This window comes from Theobroma cacao, chromosome 5, assembly GCF_053813885.1.
Source record: "Theobroma cacao isolate CCN51 chromosome 5, ASM5381388v1, whole genome shotgun sequence".
Taxonomy (NCBI): domain Eukaryota; kingdom Viridiplantae; phylum Streptophyta; class Magnoliopsida; order Malvales; family Malvaceae; genus Theobroma; species Theobroma cacao.
In genome coordinates this window covers 43,940,031-43,960,295 of record NC_142643.1, presented here as the reverse complement: position 1 = coordinate 43,960,295, position 20,265 = coordinate 43,940,031, and the positions used below count along the sequence as shown (strand labels likewise).

Sequence of the window (20,265 nt, the reverse complement as noted above, 5' to 3'; positions counted from 1 at the left end):
AAAAGAATATAATTACTATTTTGTATATACACTATAATACTTTTAATATATATACTTTATAATATAAAACTTGTAATGTCTTTTAACACATACACTTTATATTATATATTATGTTTATTTATAAAAAATATAATTACTATTGTATAAATTAATTACTAAATAATATATATACTTTTGTTTATATAAATTTATAATATATAAACTTAATTATTTAAAAAGAAGTTGTGAGATTAGAATAGTTTTGAAACTTAGCTATTTTTTTAAATTTCATGTAACTAAGGACAAATTCATATAATCAATAAAATTATGATTATTAATTAAATTATAAGGTCTTTTAATAACTATGTTTTATATAAATTTGATTTATTTTAAAAAATATAATTACTATTTTGTATATACACTATAATACTTTTAATATATATTTATTTTTTTATTTTATATTAATATTATAAAAATGATAATTTATAAACTTATAAAATTTATATAACAAAATGTGTTTTTTGCACATTAATCCAAATGTGAAATGTTTATGTAATAGTAATTGATGTTAAAAAAAAGAGAAAATGAATAAAAAATAAAAACCCTAGCCACCCCTTACCCTTCTTTTTTCTTTCTTTCTTCTCTTCTAATCGGTAGTCGCTCCTTGCCTCCCTTAGTCGAGTCCTTCTTCTGTTGTTCTTCCTCAACCCCATCTGCCGGCCTACCACGCAACGCTCGTCAGCTACCGACCTACCACGCCAAGCTCGACTCCTTCATCGATTCATTTTTCTTTTCTCTCCAACCGCCCAGCCACAGCCACGCCTTGCCGGCTGCCTCGATGTTGCCTCAAGCCCCACGCCCTTGTTCTTCCCTAGCTGTCGGCCTACCACGCCACGCTCGGTTCTTTCATCGGTTCATCTTTGTTTTCTCCCAAGCCGTCCAGCCACAACCACGCCCTGTCGGCTGCCTCGGTGTCGCCTCAAGCCCCATGCCTTTGTTCTTCCCCAGCTGAGATTTTGGCATAGGATTTTGTTAAACTAGGTTCATTCTTAATAATTGTTATGCAAACAAGATTTTCTGCTTCAATTAGTGCTGTCTGTAATTGAAAATTGATACTAGTTTATTGACTGTTTCAAACAGTTTTTAGAGTTGATGTGTTGCTATTGTTGTCTATTAATATCTTAATGATATTAGTACTGTCTGTTATTGAAAAATGATACCCTAGGAATTAATGGAACATGCCAATGTCGATGTTGTCATTAGTTTACTCGAGAGTTTTCCATTACCCCAGATTGCAATTAGTACTTTCAAACTTGACTTTTGGTGAGAATGCTGTTTTCTGGTTCCCCAGATATTTGTTTTTAGTTATTTAAGTTTATGTTTAAGATTTTTGTTTTTGATTATTTAAATTTAAATTTTATTATTTTTATTTTTATTAATTTTATGAAATACGTAGAGAAATATTATTGTATATGTATACGGATTTCGGTATACGTTGAGAAATTTTATGAAGAAGATTTTAATAATTTTTTAATAGAATCGGGTTTTTAAACGGCTTAGGGTAATTATAGGGTAGTAAAAATGTAATAGGGTTAGGGTTAGGGTAGTAATTTTAAAATTATACGGATAGTTAATAGAGTTAGAGTAGTTGATTTTTTATAGGGTTAGGGTTAGGGTACCTCGAAATTATAGGGTACCCGACCCGTTGACATCCCTAGCCCTAGGGGTTAATTTTGTATATCTTGTTTATTTGATTTTATCAATACTTGTTTATCAATTGATGCGACCTAGGTATTTTTAATGATGTTATTGTGTTTTAACTATTTGATTTAGGGTTACAAGCCTAAACGTTTTAATTTAGTTATGTTTAATATTCATATGTATCAAACTATTTTATATATTGTTTGTTAAGGATAATTTCTAATTAGATATTAGGACTTGAATGGAAATTTTGTAATGTGTTTTTCTTTTATATATTTTACAGTTCGAATGTGGAATTAAATTTAGTATCGGAATGAAAACTAGTAAGTTTTACTGAAAATTTATTATAAAAATAATAGGTCAAAATATTTCCAATGAAAAATTCTGTTGGAAATGCCAACAGATTTTTTCGTTGGAAATAAGCTTTCTAACGGGAATTGTTCCAACCATTTTTTTTTGTTGAAAATAGGCTTTCCAACAGAATTTTCCATTGGAATTGCCTTTTCCAACGGATTTCTAAAAAAAATGGGCAAAATTTCAAATTTCCAACGGAAAATTCCATTGGAAAGCCTGTTTGTTGAAGCCTATTTAACCCTATAATTTGTCCAGAATTAGTTTAGCTTAAAATCTTCTACATGGTATTAGAGCAACATTTCTCAAAGGACTTGTGATCAAAATTTTCTACAAAGTTTTCAATTGATTTTCTTGATTCAACCCCATGGCTACAATTGGTTTCAGTGCAGCTGCTCCTCCGATCTTCTCTAGTGATAATTATCCTTTTTAGGTGATCAAAATGCGCTCCTATCTTAAGGCTTTTGACTTATGGGATGTGGTAGAGTCTGGTTAAATACCAGTACAAAGGCATGCCAATCCTACTTTAGCCCAAATCAAGCAATGCAGTGAAAAAGTGGGTAAGAGGTATAAAGCCCTTATCTGCCTTCAATCAGCTGTTTCAAAAGTAATTTTTGCAAAAATAATGAACTATGAGGATTTGAAGGAAGAGTATCAAGGGGGTGATAGAACAAGATCTATGCAGGTGTTGAATATCTCAAGACAGTTTGAGCTGCTGAAAATGAAGGAAGATGAAAGCATTCAAGACTATACTGACAAGCCTTTAAAGCTTGTGAATCAACTCAGACGGTTGGGAGAGGAAGTCAGTGACAAAAGAATTGTTAACAAAATCCTGATCAGCATTCTTGAGAGATTTGAAGCAAAAATCTCCTCCCTTGAAGACTTAAAGGACTTGACTAGGATTTCTGTTAATGAGCTCATCAATGCTTTATTAGCGCAGGAGTAGAGAAGAGCTCTTAGTGGTGAAAACTTTGTTGAGAGTGCCTTAGTGGCAAGAATAAAGGGCTTGAAAGTCAAGGGAAACAACTTAAAAAAAAAATGATGGAAAAGGTAGCAAAGCTGAAGAGGGAAAGAAGGGTAAAGCAACTAACAAGTACCTTCCTTGTCCTAATCGTAAAAAGAGAAATTACACAACAAAATACGGTTGGTATATGCCAAATGTCAAGTGCAGGGCCTGTCAACAAATGGCTCATGTAGAAAAAGTGTGCAAGGCCAAGAAGTCAATAACAGAAGATCAAACTGATGTAGCTGAGTAGATCGAGGAGACTGAAGAGGTTTTGTTCATGGCTAAAATGGGTGAAGATTCTACCAAATCAAGCATCTTGTTATTGAATAGTGCTTGCTCTCATCGCTTGATAGGTAACAAAAATTTATTCTCCCAGTTAGATACCAGTTACAATTCTAAAGTGAAAATAGAAAATGGTGAATTTATGAAAATACTTGGAGTAGGGACAATAACTGTAGAGACTAAATCTAGTTTAAAACTCATTCACAATGTGCATTATGTTCCTGAAGCAAATCACAACTTGCTTAGTGTTGGACAGTTAGCAAGAGATAAGTATGCTTTATTGTTAAAAAATAACCACTGTACAGTGCTTGATCCTTGTGGAGATGAAATGTTCACTGTTGAGATAAAAATAACTGTTATCTTGTGAACTTGGCTAAATACTCCTACATAGCCTTGTATAATGAATATGATTTGTTTGAAATACGGCACAACAGATTGGGTCATGTCAATTATAATTCACTGACAGTTATGGCTTCAAATGTGGGAAAGTTGAAAGAAAGAAGAGAACACTTGCAGAAATGGGCAGATGCTTACTCTACCAAGTGCATTTACCTAAAAAGTTTTGGGCTAAGGTAGTAAATACGTCCAATTACATCTTGAACAGGTCATACACAAGGGTATTGGAGCATAAAACCCCATTTGAAATGTGGTTTGGATACAAGCCATTTGTTTCACACATGAAGACATTTGGTTGCTTGTGTTACTTAAAGATACTTGATGAGAAAAGATCCAAGTTTGACTCCAAGGCTAATGTGGCTATATTAGTTGGCTATAGTGAAGTTTCAAAGGGGTATAGAATCTACAATATTGAAGCTAAAAAGATTGAGATCAGTAAAAATGTTAGAGTTGATGAAAGACAGTATTGAAATGAGGAAAAAGGAACATCTGACAGCCTAAAGAAAATGATCACTCCAGATGAAGAATCAACATAAGTTAGTTTTGGTGATGAGTCAGACATTGAAGATGAATCAAAAGCAGTAAGAGGAGTTAGGAGTCTTGAAGATATCTACAACAGATGCAATGTAGCTATTTTAGAACCAATAAGTTTCTAAGAAGCTATTTCAGATAGTAAGTGGAAGGCTGTTGTGGATGCTAAAATGTCAATGATCATCAAGAATGGTACTTGGACATTAGTTGATAAACAAGCTGACAAAAATGTGATTAGAGTTAAGTAAATTTATAAGATCAAATTAAATCCTGATGGTTCTATAAAAAAGTATAAAGCCAGACTAATGGTTAAAGGGTATGTTCAAGTGTATGGCGCTGATTACTTGGAAACTTATTCTCTTGTGGCCAGACACGACATAATAAGAATGTTGGTGGCACTGTCAGCCAGAGAAGAATGGAAGCTATTTCATCTAGATGTTAAATCAGCTTTTCTAAATGGCTATTTGACTAAAGACATTTATGTAGATCAACCCGAGGGATATGAACAGTAGAACTCTGAATGTAAGGTTTGTAAATTGATAAAAGCCCTATATGGCCTAAAACAGGCTCCTAAAGCCTAGTATGACAGGGTGGACAAGTATTTCAAAGCCCAAGGACTTCAAAAAAGTATCAATGAGTCCACTTTATATGTGAAGAAATCAGATGGGAAAGTCTTATTTGTTGTGGCTCTTTACGTAGGTGACTTACTATTTACTGGTCCTGAAAGCAGTTGCCTAACTGATTTTAAAATTTAATTGATGAAGGAATTTGAAATGATTGACTTGGGGGAGATGAGCAATTTTTTGGGGATGGAAGTACAACAATCTACAGGACAGATTTTCTTGCATCAAGCTAAGTATGCTAAAGACCTACTGAAAAGGTTCAATATGAGCTTGTGTAAGGAGGTAAGCACTTTTCTCAGTACTGGAGCTAAGTTTAGCAAAGAAAATGGTTCTACCAAGGCCAATGGATAGATTTATAGAAGCATAATTGGATCTCTCCTATACTTGTCTGCTACCAGGCCAGACATAATGTTTGCAACCTGTTTGTTGTCAAGGTTTATGCAAGAACCTTCACTAATACACTTCACAATTGCCAAACGGACTCTAAGGTATGTCAAAGGAACTCTAAACTTTGGCTTGACTTATGTTAAACAAGACAGTGGTAATCTTATAGGCTATTGTGATAGTGATTGGGTGGGGTCATTAGATGATTCTAAAAGTACAAGAAGAATTTGTTTTTCTTTTGGGAGTGCTATTTTTGCCTAGAATTCTAAGAAGCAACAGGTTGTAGTTCAGTCCACGGCTAAAGCAGAATACATTGCTTGTGCTGCAGCTACAAATCATGCATTATGGCTGAGCAAAGTGTTGCTGGATTTAGGATTTGAGCAAAGTCAAGGCACTCTGATATGTGTTGACAATTTATCTGCTGTTTCAATTGCTAAAAATCCAGTTCAATATGGGAGAACTAAACATATCAAGGTTAACTATCATGCCTTGAGAGAAGCTGTAAAAGAGAATGAACTTGAGTTGAAACATTGCAAGACAGAGAACCAGTTGGCTGACATTTTTTCCAAGAGCTTGGGAAGAGAAAGGTTTGAGCATCTCAGATCGTGTCTTGGAGTTCACCAGATTATGAATCATCGGGCTGTGTTGAAGTATTGATTCCCAATCTGGTTAAATATGTGGCTAAGTCTAGTTGGAAATTGAAGATTGTAGAAGATTCTCAGCACGGGGTCGTTTTTAGTTTGCTACTGATTTACTAAACAAAAACGAGTCTTGTCATTTTTAAACTCTTGTAATTAATATAGTAAAATAGGATGTATGTGTCATTTGAGTCTTTTGTTGTAGGCTTAACAGCCACGTTTTACTGGGTAGTGTAGTGGGTGGTTTAGTTACAGTTACCACAACACTGAAAACAAAGACACGTTTGTATCTAGAAACATCCTCTCAGATTAAGTCTTCTAAGGTTGAATCAAAGGATTGAACGGTTTTAGGTGTTCATAAATACTTATAAAGTAACTGTTTTGTGTGTGGCTTGTGATTCTCCGATTTGATATCTTCATCCCTGTTTTTGTTTTCCTCTTTATTCTTCAAGCTTTCTTCAAATTTCTCCAGAATTAATTTAGCTTAAAATCTTCTACAGTATTTTATAATAGCTGCTTTCATTGTTGCACTGGCCTTTGAGATTGACACACACCTTGACATGTTGGTCCAAGTTTTGAAACCAAATTCAATATTATTATAATGAAGTTTAAACATACAGAGAGGTTACATAAGCAATATTCCATTTATTTGTAAATTTCAACAAGAATTGTTAAATAATCAGGGAAACATGTCAAACAATATCCTCATTAAGCAACAACTTAATGTGTATTAAAATAATGCTCTAATTGCTATCCCATTAGAATTGTGACTGAAGATATTTGACCACATTGATGTCCAGCTGGAAGGCCTTAACAAGAACATCAGAGTTAATTGCTGGATTTGATCCAAAGACTGCATTTGCTATTGTAATGACACCGGGTTTTGGCTACTCAAAGCAGCAAAGGCAATAGCATTGGTTTTCCCCACATTGAATTGGAAGTGAATGAGACCAACTGGGAAAACAAAAACATCTCCGGAGTTGAGGACTTGGTGATGAGATGGTTCTCCGGGTTGGATGTAACAAAACCAACATAGAGTGTGCCCTCCATGACGACTAGGATTTCTGTGGCACGGGGGTGAGTGTGAGGGGGGTTTAGGCCACCATAAGGTGCATAGTCAATTCAAACCAGAGATCCGCCAAGAGTGTTCAGTCCTGGTATTTTGTCAACATTGACAGTGATGACATTTGATCCAACTCGATTTGATGTGTTTCTTGGCATGTTGGGGCCTGACAATAAGAAATCTTCTGCTTTGGTAAGCTTAGGGTCCTTGCAGAACTTCCCATTAACAAACCCTACAGGATTGAAAAATATGTTAGCTGCTACCATGCTATACAAAAAAGAAAAAAAAGAGAAAGAAATTCTTTCTAATTTGTAGTAGTATTTTTGTGCAGAACTGTTGCCTCTTTTCTGAGCTGAGTTCCTTTAGTTTAGTCATTGACATAAATATATTCAATACAAGTTCAAAGAAAGAGTGGACATACCTCCATCCTTGGGGCCATTGATTGCTACATAGAAGTCCTGAAGAGGGCTAGGGTCAGAGGTAGAGGCAAATGAGGAAGCCAGAGCCAAGAGAGAAAATGCTACTAATAGGAAATGAACACCTTTCATCTTGGTAAGGCGGCTTTCTAGCTTAAATTCTTGCAAGTTTAATTGCTTTGGAGGGATGATGATGAATCTTTCCTGAGAACTTGCCTATTTATAGATTTATGGAGTCTTTGAACAACTCAATGCCTTTTCATTTTATTTTTCCAGGAAAATGGCTTACCACGTCTACAGTGTTTTTTTGTTAATAAAAAAAATTCTTAATGAATCCTTCTTTGGCAGCCATTCATGTCATGTATATACATCTTCAATAAATTAATTCCCTCTTTGTCATTACCTCATTCCTGACATATCATGTATTTCTTAAATATTTTTACTGAATTTAAATTGAGACAAATTCATTGACTTCAGCATATTTCTAATGTTGGTGGGGCTGCCGACGCTCCATAAAATTTAACTTGTAATTAAATGAAGTTAAGAATGGTCCTTGTTCACAAATACTGCCATTGAGGAGCGGCAGGTAGCTCATGCCGCTATCGATTCACATAAGACGGTCTTGCACATTCTTTGGTTAATGTATTACCATGTTTGCGTGGCTTTACTTGTTAGAAATAATGGATTTCCTGGGCTATGTAATCTGCTCAGGTAAAAGTTTGCCGGTTATTGCTGGCATTTTGTACTATATCTGTCACTGCCACCCAGTAAGAACAGTATTCATTTCATGGCCTGTGAAACTGCTCATGTACAGAACAGGAACTATTAATCAACAATGCATTCCTTTTCATGGAAAAAGTTTTTTTGGTTTCTTATTTTTTTTCTGATTCAATCTTTTAATGGTGAAACAGGGCGGCAAACAATTGATACCCAGAGTTCTAGCAACAGGCCGGCAAACTTCACTGGGAAATAAATAGCATGGCTTAAGAAGTATACTGATGCAAACAAAAATTTTGAGAAGATTCAAGACTGCTGGTTTTTTTAATACCCCAACCTAAATAATATTTGGACTGAAGTATTTACAAAAAAAAAAAAAGTAATAGATAAGCCTTTACAATTAATTGGGCCTAAATTACTTTTTTATATTGAAGTTATTAAAATACCATTAGGGTTAATATAAATATATTATTTAAATATAGACAGTCATCTTAATGAAAAACCCTAAAACTATATATTTTGGTGTAGGATTTGGGGATTTTCAAGAACAACTTAAAGAATAAGCATTTGAAGGCTATTTCTGGATTGATCATTACAAGGTGAGTAAAACCCTATTTTAAATAAAAAGAAAACATGTGATTGATTTACAAGAATTTGGATTGAAATTGAAAAGGAAAATCTATTTGTAGCATCAAGTATCATGTACTGTCCAGTCAATTTGAGTCTGATTATGAAATGATTTATGGAGTTTCACTAGTTGAGTTATAAACGGTTGGAAAGCTACATGAGTCTATTTTCTAAGGAATCAAATGGAAGCGGATTCCAAATTTCCTATGCAAAGATATGAATTTTTTTTTGTAAAAACAGTGCAAACTGCCTGGCAGCAACTCCAGGGGCAATTTCAAAAATTTTCTGCACTTTTCCTACAGTGAAATAAGTTTTGAGATTTATATGGATAGAAAGCTTATCAAGTCTAGTTTCCAACACACTAAACGAATCTTGTTTTTGAGTTTCATAGCTTAAGATATGGTTATTTTAGTGAATGATGTGCAAGCTGTCCAGATTTTTGATTTAGGAGAGTTTGGATTATTTTGTATAGTTTTAGATGATAAATAAATTTTAGAGAGTTAGATGGTTGCTAGTATGTTTAAATGATTATTATTAAGCTTTTGATTACTTTGGGAGGAAGCGAGTTTGTTAGAACAAAGGGCAGTAAATATATCTTCACACGCTTTACTTGTTTCGAAATTATCGTATATGCATATTTCTTAAATGAATTAAATGTCTTATTTCATTATTTTAGTTTATTGAAAATAGGGTCAAGCATATGATTATTTTCTTTTTTGAGCTTAGTAATATGATGAATATTACTCATGTAATGACAAATTGGATTTTCAAATTATTTGAGTTATACATATGACGAACATTATTCTATGAATGCTTTGATTGATTTATGTGATGAATATCAATTTATGAATGAAAGGAAACCTTGATCATCTTTAAAGAATGTTTTAAGAGCTACGAAATAATCCTTGGGAAGTGGGATAATCGACACTAGAACTAGTTCTGCAGCCATGCTAACAGGATAAAATAGTTAGCAAACGGCCGTGCTAAGGGGATATAATAGTGAGTAATGATCATGAAAATGATTAGTCGATACGGCCCTTGTCACGGGATATAATAGTGACAGTAGCTAAGATGATGAAATTTTATGAGTTTAAAAGATTGAATCTATGATTTGCTAGAATGATATTTTAAAAATGATATATGACGATCAATGATTTAAGAACTCACTATGTTATCCCTTTTTGTATATAATGATTCTTTAACTATTTGGAAGCATGATTTATTGAAATGCTTTTGAATGATCAACATGTTATATTGAAAACAATGCTTGATTCGGTAGGGTGTGTGTGTGTGGCTATACTTGCTGAGCCGTGGTTTGCTTATTTCTTTATTATATTTTGCAGATGACTAAAGATATGAACCTTAAGATCATGTGAGCTAAGAGAATAAATTGAGAAGTTTGTCCTAGTGTCAAGACATTGTTAACTACTTTGGAACGCATACTATGTGTAATGGATATTTAAAGTTTCTAAATATTTATTTATTTTTCTTGAAGACGTTAGTCGGATCTTAATAATTAATTATGCGAATATGTTGGAACAGAACTATTATTATGACTTCAATTTTGGACTATTATAAGTATGATGAAAGGAAAGGTTTTGTATTACTTTGGGACCTAATCTCACGATAATATGGCCCTGTCATGACTAGGTATTGGGGCATGACATATTTTATCTCCGAGTAGCAGATGACATAACTTTAAAAAAAAAAAAATAACAGATGACATATGTAATAAGATATACATATATAAAGGATTTTCAATTATTTATGAAAGAATCAAGGTAACAATACAATAATTGTATGGCAATCTAATAAATCACGTTGATTTAATTTATAATCTATATAGTTTTATAATTGTATTAACTTCACAAGATGATATGATAGATGTAATTTGAATTTAAAAACTAATTCTTAAAACCGACTTGTAGTTGAACACCATCCACAATAATGACAAGATGTCAAAATTTAAGTCCAATAAAAAATCTTTTTGTACTTGAATCTACAAATTGTAATTGTTTCTTGTTAAATTAATTGCAATTAACCTAAAAATGCCGAAAATTTTAATTTTATAATAAGAACTAATAAAAAAACTAAAATTAGTATCAGCAAGTCAAAATCATAAATTCAAAATTACTATAAATATGTTAACAAGTGTGATGCTCACTTTTTCATCATAGCAATATTTCTTGTCAAAGATTATCATGATGGATAGAACTTTGATCAAATGATTGTTTAGAGTAAAATGTACAATAAAGGTTTGAAAAAGGTCTTATCAGTTATATGATAGAAATCTAGTGAAACCGATATACTTAGAAAAACTTGTATAAAAAACAGTTATTTCTTAAAAGACTGCCGTTTCTCGTTGAAATGGTTGCCTATCATTTGCAATTTATAAGGTGACAATCCCTGTAGCAATTGTTATAACTAATCCATTGACTTCAAGGAAGGCCCTAAACTCGAAGCTAGACTAGATGGTTAGCAATGACAAAACACTTGCTTCTGCAATGCCAAGACATTCTCATGAAGGGTTAAGGTCCACAATGTTTTCAGGTCAAACGAAGACTAGTTGATTGACTCCTAACTATATATATTTCCCATGCATTCTTTATAGAATGCAGTAGCACTAGATCTCTAACTTCTTAACAAAATTTAGTGTGTTCTGGATTCTGGCAAATAAGATCCCAACTTTCCTAAATAGTTCATCGGCATGAAACATAAAGTTAGCCCAATTCTGAAAATCCTTTGATGTTTTGTGTAATCTTCACGTGCCAGATTCCAAGACCTTAATTAAAGTATTCTCAAAAGTGGGGCTTCCAATGAAATCTAGATAAAAGTTGAGATTTGGTGCTAATTTGGAGCAAACTGTAATAACATAATAAATCCAAAACCAACATACAGGGAGAATTACATCAGTGGAGATACATAAGCAACCTCTTTATTTGACTTCAACAAGAATTACTTAAATAATGATGGAAACATGTAAGATATTGCTCCAAACTGTCTACTGCTTCATGGATGTTGAATATTGGTCTAATTGTTATCCCACCAGAATTGTGACTGAAGATATTTCACTACGTTCTTGTCCAGCTGGAAGGCCTTGGTGAGAACATCAGGATTGATGGGAGGGTTTGAGCCAAAGACTGCCTTTGCAATAGTGATAACTCCTGGATTTTGGCTGCCGAAAGCAGCGAAGGCAACTGCATTAGTTTTCCCTATATTGAGCTGGAAGTGGATGAGACCAACCGGAAAGACAAAAACATCGCCAGGGTAGAGGACTTTGGTGATGAGACGGTTATCCGGGTTGGATGTGACAAAGCCGACATAGAGTGTGCCTTCTAGGACAACTAGGATCTCTGTGGCACGAGGGTGAGTGTGAGGGGGGTTTAGCCCACCATAAGGTGCAAAGTCAACTCTTGCCAGAGACACGCCAAGAGTGTTAAGTCCTGGAATTTGTTCCACATTAACAGGAGTGACTTTTGACCCCAGTTGATTTGATGTGTTTCCTGGCACGTTGAGCCCTGAAAAGAAGAAGTCTTCTGCTTTGGCAAGCATTGGGTCCTTGCAGAACTTCCCATTCACAAATACTGCATGAAAGAGAAAAGTGTTTGTTGATACCAAGCACGCAAGAAAGAAAAGATTCATTGTAGTTATTATTGTTCTGGAGAATAGAAGCATTATTGCATCCTTGCTGAATGTCTTTAGTTTATGCATACCCCGGTAAATTCAAATGAAAACAGAGAAATTAAGGGAAAACATACCTGCATTTTTAGTGTCATTGAGGGCTACACAAAAGTCTTGAAGAGGGCTAGGGTCAGAGGCAGAGGCAAATGAGGAAGCCAGAGCCAAAAAGAGAAAAGATGCCAGGAAATAAACACCTTTCATTGTAGCTTGGCAGGTTACTAGATTCAAGTCTTCCAAGTTTTCTTGCTTTGGGTGAGTAAACCTTTTGAAAGCATGCCTGTTTATAGGTTGGAGTCTTTGAACAAGTATTTGATCTTTCTCATCAAGGACTTACCAAGTCAGCAGTGACTTGGTTTTTTTTTTTTTTTCCTTTAAATTTGTGGACGAATAATTCCTCAGCAACCATGCATCTATATCCTCTTCGAATGCCCACTTCCAATGCTTACATCACAGCATTTAGACATGGAAGTGGTCTTGTTGTACATATCAAAAGTTTCCTTCCTTTCCTTGTTTGTGAACATTGGTACTGAATTTAAACTGACCTAGTTCCTTGACTTTAGCACAAATTGATAATTGCTGCAGGATGCCGGCACTTCAGCTAATTGATCTTGCAATTCAAAAGTTGACAGTTTCCCTTACAGGTACTTCTTCCTTTTCATAATATTTAAATTAGACATGCTTGCATTTGCAGCTGTGGCAGATGACACATGTAAGTAGTCCATTGCACTTCAACGGAAATTCGGGCTACAAATTTATGATTCAATAAATCATATTTGGAGAGCAGCTCAGATAAAAAAATAATGTTCTGTATTCAGAAAGAAAAAGGTACTCAAACCAATAGTGTGACTGAAGTAGTACTATTGCCAAAAATTGAATGTAGCAAAAAGGACGTACCAAACCTGTAAGGCAGAGAGACTCTGTAAAGTTTTTGTCTCAGTTGACAAAGTCTAATGTGACATGTTCCTGGACAATAAAACATATGGCCACTTGACTAAAAAAGCAAGGTTTCTTGCAAGATTAACCTAGCTTGAATTGGCAAATTGCAAAATTTGACCACTTCTTGAAGAGCGGAGAAATTTGAACTAATCACTAACGCAACAGTTTGAGAACTTTAGATGTGAGCAACAATGAAGAAAAGCAGAAAAGCAAAATGGTAAATCAGTTAGTTAACTTCTGAAGTGCATATTAAACCCTGGCCTGAGTAGGCTAAAGTGGATCGATTAGGCTATGTTTTTCCTTTTATTATTTTTTCGTTTCTTTTTTGAACTGTTGTTTAAGCAGAAAGGCAAAATGGTGAATCAGTCAGTTAACTTGCTAAATACTACAAAGATAAACATATAATAATAATTATCGAAAGATCACAGAAATCCTGAACATAAACAAAAATTATAAGTTGTCAGGAAAATCTTCTAAACTTTGTTTTACTAAGTATAAACATATGGTTTTAGAAAGAAGAATAAGTAAATATATTTGTTCCTTTTATCTTCTTTTATAATATCTGATAACTATAAAAGGCAAACTAAGTTGAGCTGATTCAACATCCAAACATGAGTGTTCACAACATTCAAACATTTAGATGAGAAAGTATTGGAAAATTGCTATTACTTTAATTCACTTTGTCCTTGCTGGGTGAGACTTACTCTTATTATTAAATGATTGTTAAAACCTTTCAATATTCATAGGATGAAGATGATGAACTGGGGAGAGAATAGTCGAGAGAGAAGGGAGAGAAAAATGCTATTTCCTTAAAAATGGCTTCTCCACCGCGTTTCATTTTAACAACAAATATATATGCTATTCAAAGAGAGAGAACATGTAAAAAGAAATAGCAAACCAGATGAAGCCATCTGGCATTACAAAAACCGAGGGTGCTAGATTGAAAGATTCCTTGGCACAATGACTCATACACTACCAATTAATTCAAGTAGCTAAATTTTGACTTTTCAACTAATATAAAATAAACAATAAAGAACAAACAAGTAAATTGAATCTGACATCTTCTTGTTCCTTTTGAATTTCAGGTCCTTGAAATCATCATTACCTCTTCCTTGTTTAATACAACTAATATAAAAATAATCAGTGTTCGCAACATTCAGACATCTAGATGAGAAAGTATTGGAAAATTGCTATTACTTTAATACACTTTGTCCTTGCTGGGTGAGACTTAGGCCTATTATTAAATCATTATTCACATTATTGTCTGATAAAAGTTTGGCATGCACACATAAGTTACACTTAAATTCTTGTAAGGTTAGGCATCATTTGCCCAAATTCAAGGATCGATGTTGCAGGTCACACACTCAATTAAAAGCCTTAGTAACTAATAGGTCTCATTTCACTGTGATCACTTATATCAATAATTGCTGTCATCTCACCAGATCATGGTTTTTCCTTAGGATGCATTTAAGGTCTTATTGTTTGGAGAATTGACCTGCAAACTTAGGAAACCTGATTATCATGCATGCATCTGAAAGGATCAGAATTATTATTCCTTTAGGGTTTCCTTGGGAGGAAAGAGGAGGAGAGGTTGTGTGATGTTAATTGTACACATTTTATATAACCTGCCCTGCATTCTTTATTTGCCAAATTTATAGTCTTTTTTGTTAAAACTATACTGATTAACTTGCCCCGTTAATTTTCTAATGAGGTCTGCAGATATCAACTTCACCAATTGTACATTTCTCCCTCTTGACAGCATTGCACTATTAACCACTAATTATAAATTTCACTCCACATGTTCAAAGGCGCACAGAATACATAGAATGCAGTGTTATGGCCTAAAATATTTTAATATATAGAATGCTGAACACAGCAAAGGAGAGGTACAAATGTAATCACTTGATCCATTATTATTAGGTTTGTGACAACAGCAAGGAAGATGGATGACACATTATTCAAAATAAAAAACTACCATATCTTATGGATTCATGACATATTATTCAAATTAATTGTTGTCCCACCAGAACCGGGACTGAAGAGAGGTAACAATATTCTTGTCCAGCTGGAAGGCCTTGGTGAGAACATCAGGATTGATGGGAGGGTTTGAGCCAAAGACTGCCTTTGCAATAGTGATTACTCCTGGATTTTGGCTGCTGAGACCAGCAAAGGCAACTGCATTAGTTTTCCCTATATTGAGCTGGAAGTGGATGAGACCAACTGGGAAAACAAACACATCTCCAGGGTACAAGACTTTTGTGATGAGACGATTCTCCGGGTTGGATGTAACAAAGCCAACGTAAAGTGTGCCCTCTAAAACCACTAGGATCTCAGAGGCACGAGGATGAGTGTGAGGGGGGTTTAGGCCTCCGTACGGAGCATAGTCAATTCGAGCCAGAGATATGCCAAGAGTGTTAAGTCCTAGTATTTGTGCAACATTGACCTGAGTCACAGTTGATCCCACTGGATTTGATGTGTTTCTGGGGATATTGAGCCCTGAATAGAAGAAGTCTTCTGCCTTGGCAAGCTTTGGGTCCTTGCAGAACTTCCCATTTACGAACACTGCATCAATGAAAGTAATGTTCGTTAATTATGAAGAAAACTATTGCTGGGAATGGAAATTATAGTCATTGACATAAAATAATAATTAACATGAAAGTCCTGAGAGACAAAACGTAATACTATAACATACCACCGTCCTTGGTGTCATTGATGGCTACACAGAAGTCTTGGAGAGGGTCAGGGTCAGAAGCTGAGGCTAATGACCAAGCGAAGGCCAAGAAGGCAGAAGCTACAAGGAAAAGTTGAACTCCTTTCATTACAATTCCGCTGGAAGGAAATCTATCCTACGTTGTGGAGCTGTATGCTACTACTTGGGAGCGGGGTGAGAAATCGTGCATGGCAGAAAGGTCTATTTATAGATGGAAAACAAATGAACTGGTCCTTGTTTCCTCTCAATGAAGTTGGTGACTACTGGCATGTGCCTTTACAACTAGTTATTTTCTATTTTCTATTTTCTAGTCCCCGTTTTCCTCATCCATGGCTTCCATCATTTTAATATTGTCGGGGAACAGGTCATAATTCACTTAAGACTTCTATGTATCTTTCCTATATTTTTCTTTTTGGATTGAAGTTTGATGCGTTGATTGATTCTGTGTTGCCTTTGTGGAAAGAAATGCTAGAAACAAGTTCATATTTGATAACCTGCAGTTGGGGTATAATTCTCCACATTATGAAAAAGTCATAACTTATTTGCCACTTCTTTGAAAGTACAAACATTTATAAAAAATTTTGAATTAGGTAGCAAATGAATGTTTCCTACGTAAATAAGTTTATAGATATTTAGGAAGTGCATCACATACCATCAAATATGAACTGATCATAAACAGTTTTGCATAGTCTTCTTCATACCTTAAACTTTTTCTTTTTTTTATTCATTATTTGAGTGAGATAATTTCATTTATATCTAGAGTTGCTGCAAATAGCCGGCAAAGTTTTGTCTGTTGAACTCAATTCATTCCTTGTAATTAGCATGATCTAAGAAGTGCTAATGAGACAAAAACTTATGCTACATTTAAGGTTTCTAACTTTATCCCCAATCAACATATTATGTAGTCTCAGTTGACAAAGTCTAATCTGACATGTTCATGAATACTCAAACATATTACATCTGTGCTTATCGCATTCACAACATTAGTAATTTCTTGCACGTTCAATTAACCATGCTAGACTCAAACATCTTCAATTAGCCAAAAATTAATTAGGGCTGCCTTGAATTGATCTTAGAATTGGCCAAACTGTGGCTGGAAGAAACTGTTTCAAGAATTGTGGGTGATGACTCAGTTGTAACTCTTATAGACATGAATAATCTTTGAGCATTGAGGTGACTTGGTGATTTCTTTATTTGGTGGACTAACCAGGGAAGCAAATGCTCAAAGCCAAATGGCAAAATAGCAAGTGATTAATTATCTTGCATAACATTATTAATGAACAATAAGAATAGTTGTTAAAAGTATTGGTAGGTGATAATGACATTGAGCTACAAAAAAATTATCAATAGATTATACTATGCAGATCCTGTTCAATGGATCGCAACTTCCAATTGTGACTGTGTAACGTGTATTGACTCAAATTTGCCTAGTCAGTCTTCCAGATGTGAAAAAAAAAAAGAAGAAAAAAAGTAAACTTGAATACTTCTATAACTTCAAAGACTTTGAATCATATTTATATGAGTGATCACACGTTATTATTTAATACAAATTTGTTGCTGACATTATATATGTATCCTTTGTAATTAATCTTCATTTGGAAATGGCATATTATCTTATGATGTGTTCTGAGAAGAGTTTGATATTTTCATGGCAGCTTTTACCTGTCATCAGATTAATATTAGGCAGAGAAGCATACGCAGTTAATTAGAAGCCACAAGAAATTAAGAACAGAAGCATTTCTCTTGACATTTATAGGGACTTGTCTTTCATATTTGTCATGACTCATGAGTTCTTGTAAGATCATTCAATTGTTAAAACAACTGAATTACTGAAAAAGGAGTAAAGGAGCAAGTAACCAACATGTTGATTGTGTGCAAGGCCCTAAGTTAACAGATGAAGTAGATAGCTATGGCAAGATGTAGCAGCAAGGACAAGGCATTTGCACTTTAATATATTAGACAAACTGACAGCTTCGTTTTAGGCTTATACAACATTGTTCAAGATCTAATTACAGCAATTAGCAACTGACTTCACCGAGTCATAAAATCAATTCATTACAGATTTAACTCTTTAGTATCCTCATGGATATATTCGAATTCTAGATTGTCTAACAACTCATCAACTAGTCTAGCCATTAAAGAAAATAAAAATAAAAAACCTTAGTTAGTCTCACCAGCATGATGAGAGAACAATGTGCACCTCAACAACTCTGTTTTTTTTTTCCACCTAATATCTACCAAGGTACTCTACAAAGTGAGGGACATGTCTTGTCTTCTTAGTGATATTTTGGACACAATTAATTGGATCGAAGTTGAACGTACCAACTTATCTAACAGGTAAGGCATTTGGTTTTGTAAAATTCCACCTTCCGAATTATTTTATATGCAGTGTACCTTGCAAGGGAAGGCAGGGTTTGGGGTGTTGAATATGTAATTGATTCAACCCCAAGAGTCAGCAAATTAATCTGCTGTTTAATTTTCACCCTAATCTGATTTCTCTGATTATAATGTTATATTGAAGTCGTTCATATCTCAGCCTCTTCATCAGACAATGTTTACCATTACTTATGCACAACTTAGACCATTGGGTAATCAACCTCTTATTTTTGCACTATATTTTGACACTTGCAAAAGAATACAAAGTTTATTGCTTCAAAGTTACTTGATTTGTTTTTGTAAAATCCTATCAACTTTTTACCTTGCATACACATGTGAGCATGAGAGAGAGATTGCAAATTGGCCTATATATTCTGATTTTTATACCCAGAATGATCACAAGGATAGAGGAGACTAGAGAGGTACGTCATCAACTAGCCTGTTTATTGTATTGCAGTAAGTAGAACGATATGACTTTCATGTAGAAAATTAATGGCAACATTATTCAAAACAAGTAACAAACTTCTGGGTTTTGATTTGGCTCTTAAATTAGTTTTTAATCTGACTAGAACCGGGACTGAAGATATGTAACCACACTCTTGTCCAACTTGAAGGCCTTTGTGAGAACATCCGGATTGATTGGTGGGTGTGAGCCAAAGACGGCCTTAGCAAAGGGTTCTTTTATTAAATGGGCCCTATGCATAATGTGTTTTTAACAATAGATCTCTTTATAATTTTAACTATTTTTAAACAAGAGAATTAAAATTCAGACAAAATTACCCTTAATGAAATCGATCCGTTTATTTGACTTCGCGTCTCAACACAAAACCTATTAACGAGTCGAGTATGTTTAGGTTTGCGCCTTAAACTGATTCATATTTTTTGAGCTTTCTTCATCAGACTATTTATCTCTGGAGTATTCCTTATCAGAAAGAAAAATATCTAAGCATTTTGAGCATTTTGGAGTAGTTTTTGATACACGAAGAAAACCTGTGAGCGTTTTGAGCATTTTTAAGCATTTTAGAGTGATTTTTGATATATGAAAAAAAACTTTTGAACATTTTGAGCATTCATATTCATTAATTATATTGTTAAATGGAATATAGTGGATCGTTTGAAGTTGTTGATCTTGTTAATGGAATTCAGTAGTTTTGGTAATTTTTGAGAATTACGTGACTAGTTTTTTAGGCATTGCGTGACTAACTTTAGATATTGTGTGACTGATTTTGGGCATTGCGTGACTAGTTTTTGATAAGGCATTGCGTAACCAGTTTCTGATAAGGCATTGCGTGACTAGACTTTGGGCATTACGTGACTGACTTTGGGCATTACGTGACTGACTTTGGGCATTTTGTGAGTAGTTTTTGATAAAGCATTGCGTGACTAGTTTCTGATAAGGCATTGCATGACTAGTTGATAGGCATTGCGTGACTAGTTGATAGGCATTGCATGACTAACTTTGGGTATTGCGTGACTAGTTTTTGATCAGGCATTGCATGACTAGCTTCTGATAAGGCATTGCGTGACTAGTTGATAGGTATTGCGTGACTTGTTAGTAAGGCATTGCGTGACTAGTTAGTAAGACATTGTGTAACTTAGGCATTGTTTAAAAATCATTCACGCAATGTTTAAAATCCGATCACGTAATACTTAAAACCAATTACGTAATGCCTAAAAACTAGTCACACAGTGATTAAGTCACGCAATACCTAAAAACTAATCTCACAATACTTAAAAACCAATCTAATCAATTTCAACTTCTCAATTTTAGGGTTCTATGAATAAACCAATAAACTCAAAAATCTAAAACACATACTTTTTTTTTACTAAGCTATGAAATTGTGTATT

At 34.3% G+C, this 20,265-nt stretch overlaps 4 protein-coding genes and 1 pseudogene across 5 annotated transcripts; 2 read left to right on the top strand and 3 right to left on the bottom strand.

The window, feature by feature from the left end:
- Positions 1-2,656: 2,656 nt before the first annotated feature.
- On the top strand, positions 2,657-2,977 carry LOC148762976 (uncharacterized). The gene has a single exon (XM_088806686.1). It carries the CDS (start codon positions 2,657-2,659, stop codon positions 2,975-2,977), a length of 321 nt encoding a protein of 106 aa, XP_088662812.1.
- Positions 2,978-3,837: 860 nt separating this feature from the next.
- LOC148762975 (uncharacterized) lies at positions 3,838-5,910 on the top strand. The gene is made up of 4 exons (XM_088806685.1): positions 3,838-4,158; positions 5,011-5,151; positions 5,268-5,357; positions 5,515-5,910. The coding sequence occupies exons 1-4, from the start codon at positions 3,838-3,840 to the stop codon at positions 5,908-5,910; spliced, it is 948 nt and encodes a 315-aa protein (XP_088662811.1).
- Positions 5,911-6,514: 604 nt separating this feature from the next.
- LOC108662075 (germin-like protein subfamily 1 member 7) lies at positions 6,515-7,617 on the bottom strand (annotated as a pseudogene). Its single transcript, XR_016026340.1, has 2 exons — positions 7,376-7,617; positions 6,515-7,186 (listed from the first exon to the last, which is right to left on the bottom strand). The product of XR_016026340.1 is annotated as a germin-like protein subfamily 1 member 7 (transcript).
- A 3,937-nt stretch (positions 7,618-11,554) lies between these two features.
- Positions 11,555-12,664, bottom strand: LOC18599997 (germin-like protein subfamily 1 member 13). The gene is made up of 2 exons (XM_007030220.3): positions 12,473-12,664; positions 11,555-12,298 (listed from the first exon to the last, which is right to left on the bottom strand). Exons 1-2 carry the CDS (start codon positions 12,594-12,596, stop codon positions 11,745-11,747), a joined length of 678 nt encoding a protein of 225 aa, XP_007030282.3. The 5' UTR covers positions 12,597-12,664; the 3' UTR covers positions 11,555-11,744.
- Positions 12,665-15,158: 2,494 nt separating this feature from the next.
- LOC18599996 (germin-like protein subfamily 1 member 13) lies at positions 15,159-16,229 on the bottom strand. The gene is made up of 2 exons (XM_007030218.3): positions 16,024-16,229; positions 15,159-15,893 (listed from the first exon to the last, which is right to left on the bottom strand). The coding sequence occupies exons 1-2, from the start codon at positions 16,148-16,150 to the stop codon at positions 15,340-15,342; spliced, it is 681 nt and encodes a 226-aa protein (XP_007030280.1). The 5' UTR covers positions 16,151-16,229; the 3' UTR covers positions 15,159-15,339.
- Positions 16,230-20,265: the final 4,036 nt, after the last annotated feature.

Coding starts and splice junctions, on each gene's coding strand:
- LOC18599997 (XM_007030220.3), bottom strand. CDS start 12,596: ATGAAAGGTGTTTATTTCCTGGCATCTTTTCTCTTTTTGGCTCTGGCT. Junction 12,299..12,472: donor CAATGACACTAAAAATGCAG/GTATGTTTTCCC, acceptor TCTTTCATGCAG/TATTTGTGAATGGGAAGTTC.
- LOC148762976 (XM_088806686.1), top strand. CDS start 2,657: ATGAACTATGAGGATTTGAAGGAAGAGTATCAAGGGGGTGATAGAACA.
- LOC18599996 (XM_007030218.3), bottom strand. CDS start 16,150: ATGAAAGGAGTTCAACTTTTCCTTGTAGCTTCTGCCTTCTTGGCCTTC. Junction 15,894..16,023: donor CAATGACACCAAGGACGGTG/GTATGTTATAGT, acceptor TCATTGATGCAG/TGTTCGTAAATGGGAAGTTC.
- LOC148762975 (XM_088806685.1), top strand. CDS start 3,838: ATGGGCAGATGCTTACTCTACCAAGTGCATTTACCTAAAAAGTTTTGG. Junction 5,152..5,267: donor ATATGAGCTTGTGTAAGGAG/GTAAGCACTTTT, acceptor GTCTGCTACCAG/GCCAGACATAATGTTTGCAA. Junction 5,358..5,514: donor ATTGCCAAACGGACTCTAAG/GTATGTCAAAGG, acceptor ATTTTTGCCTAG/AATTCTAAGAAGCAACAGGT.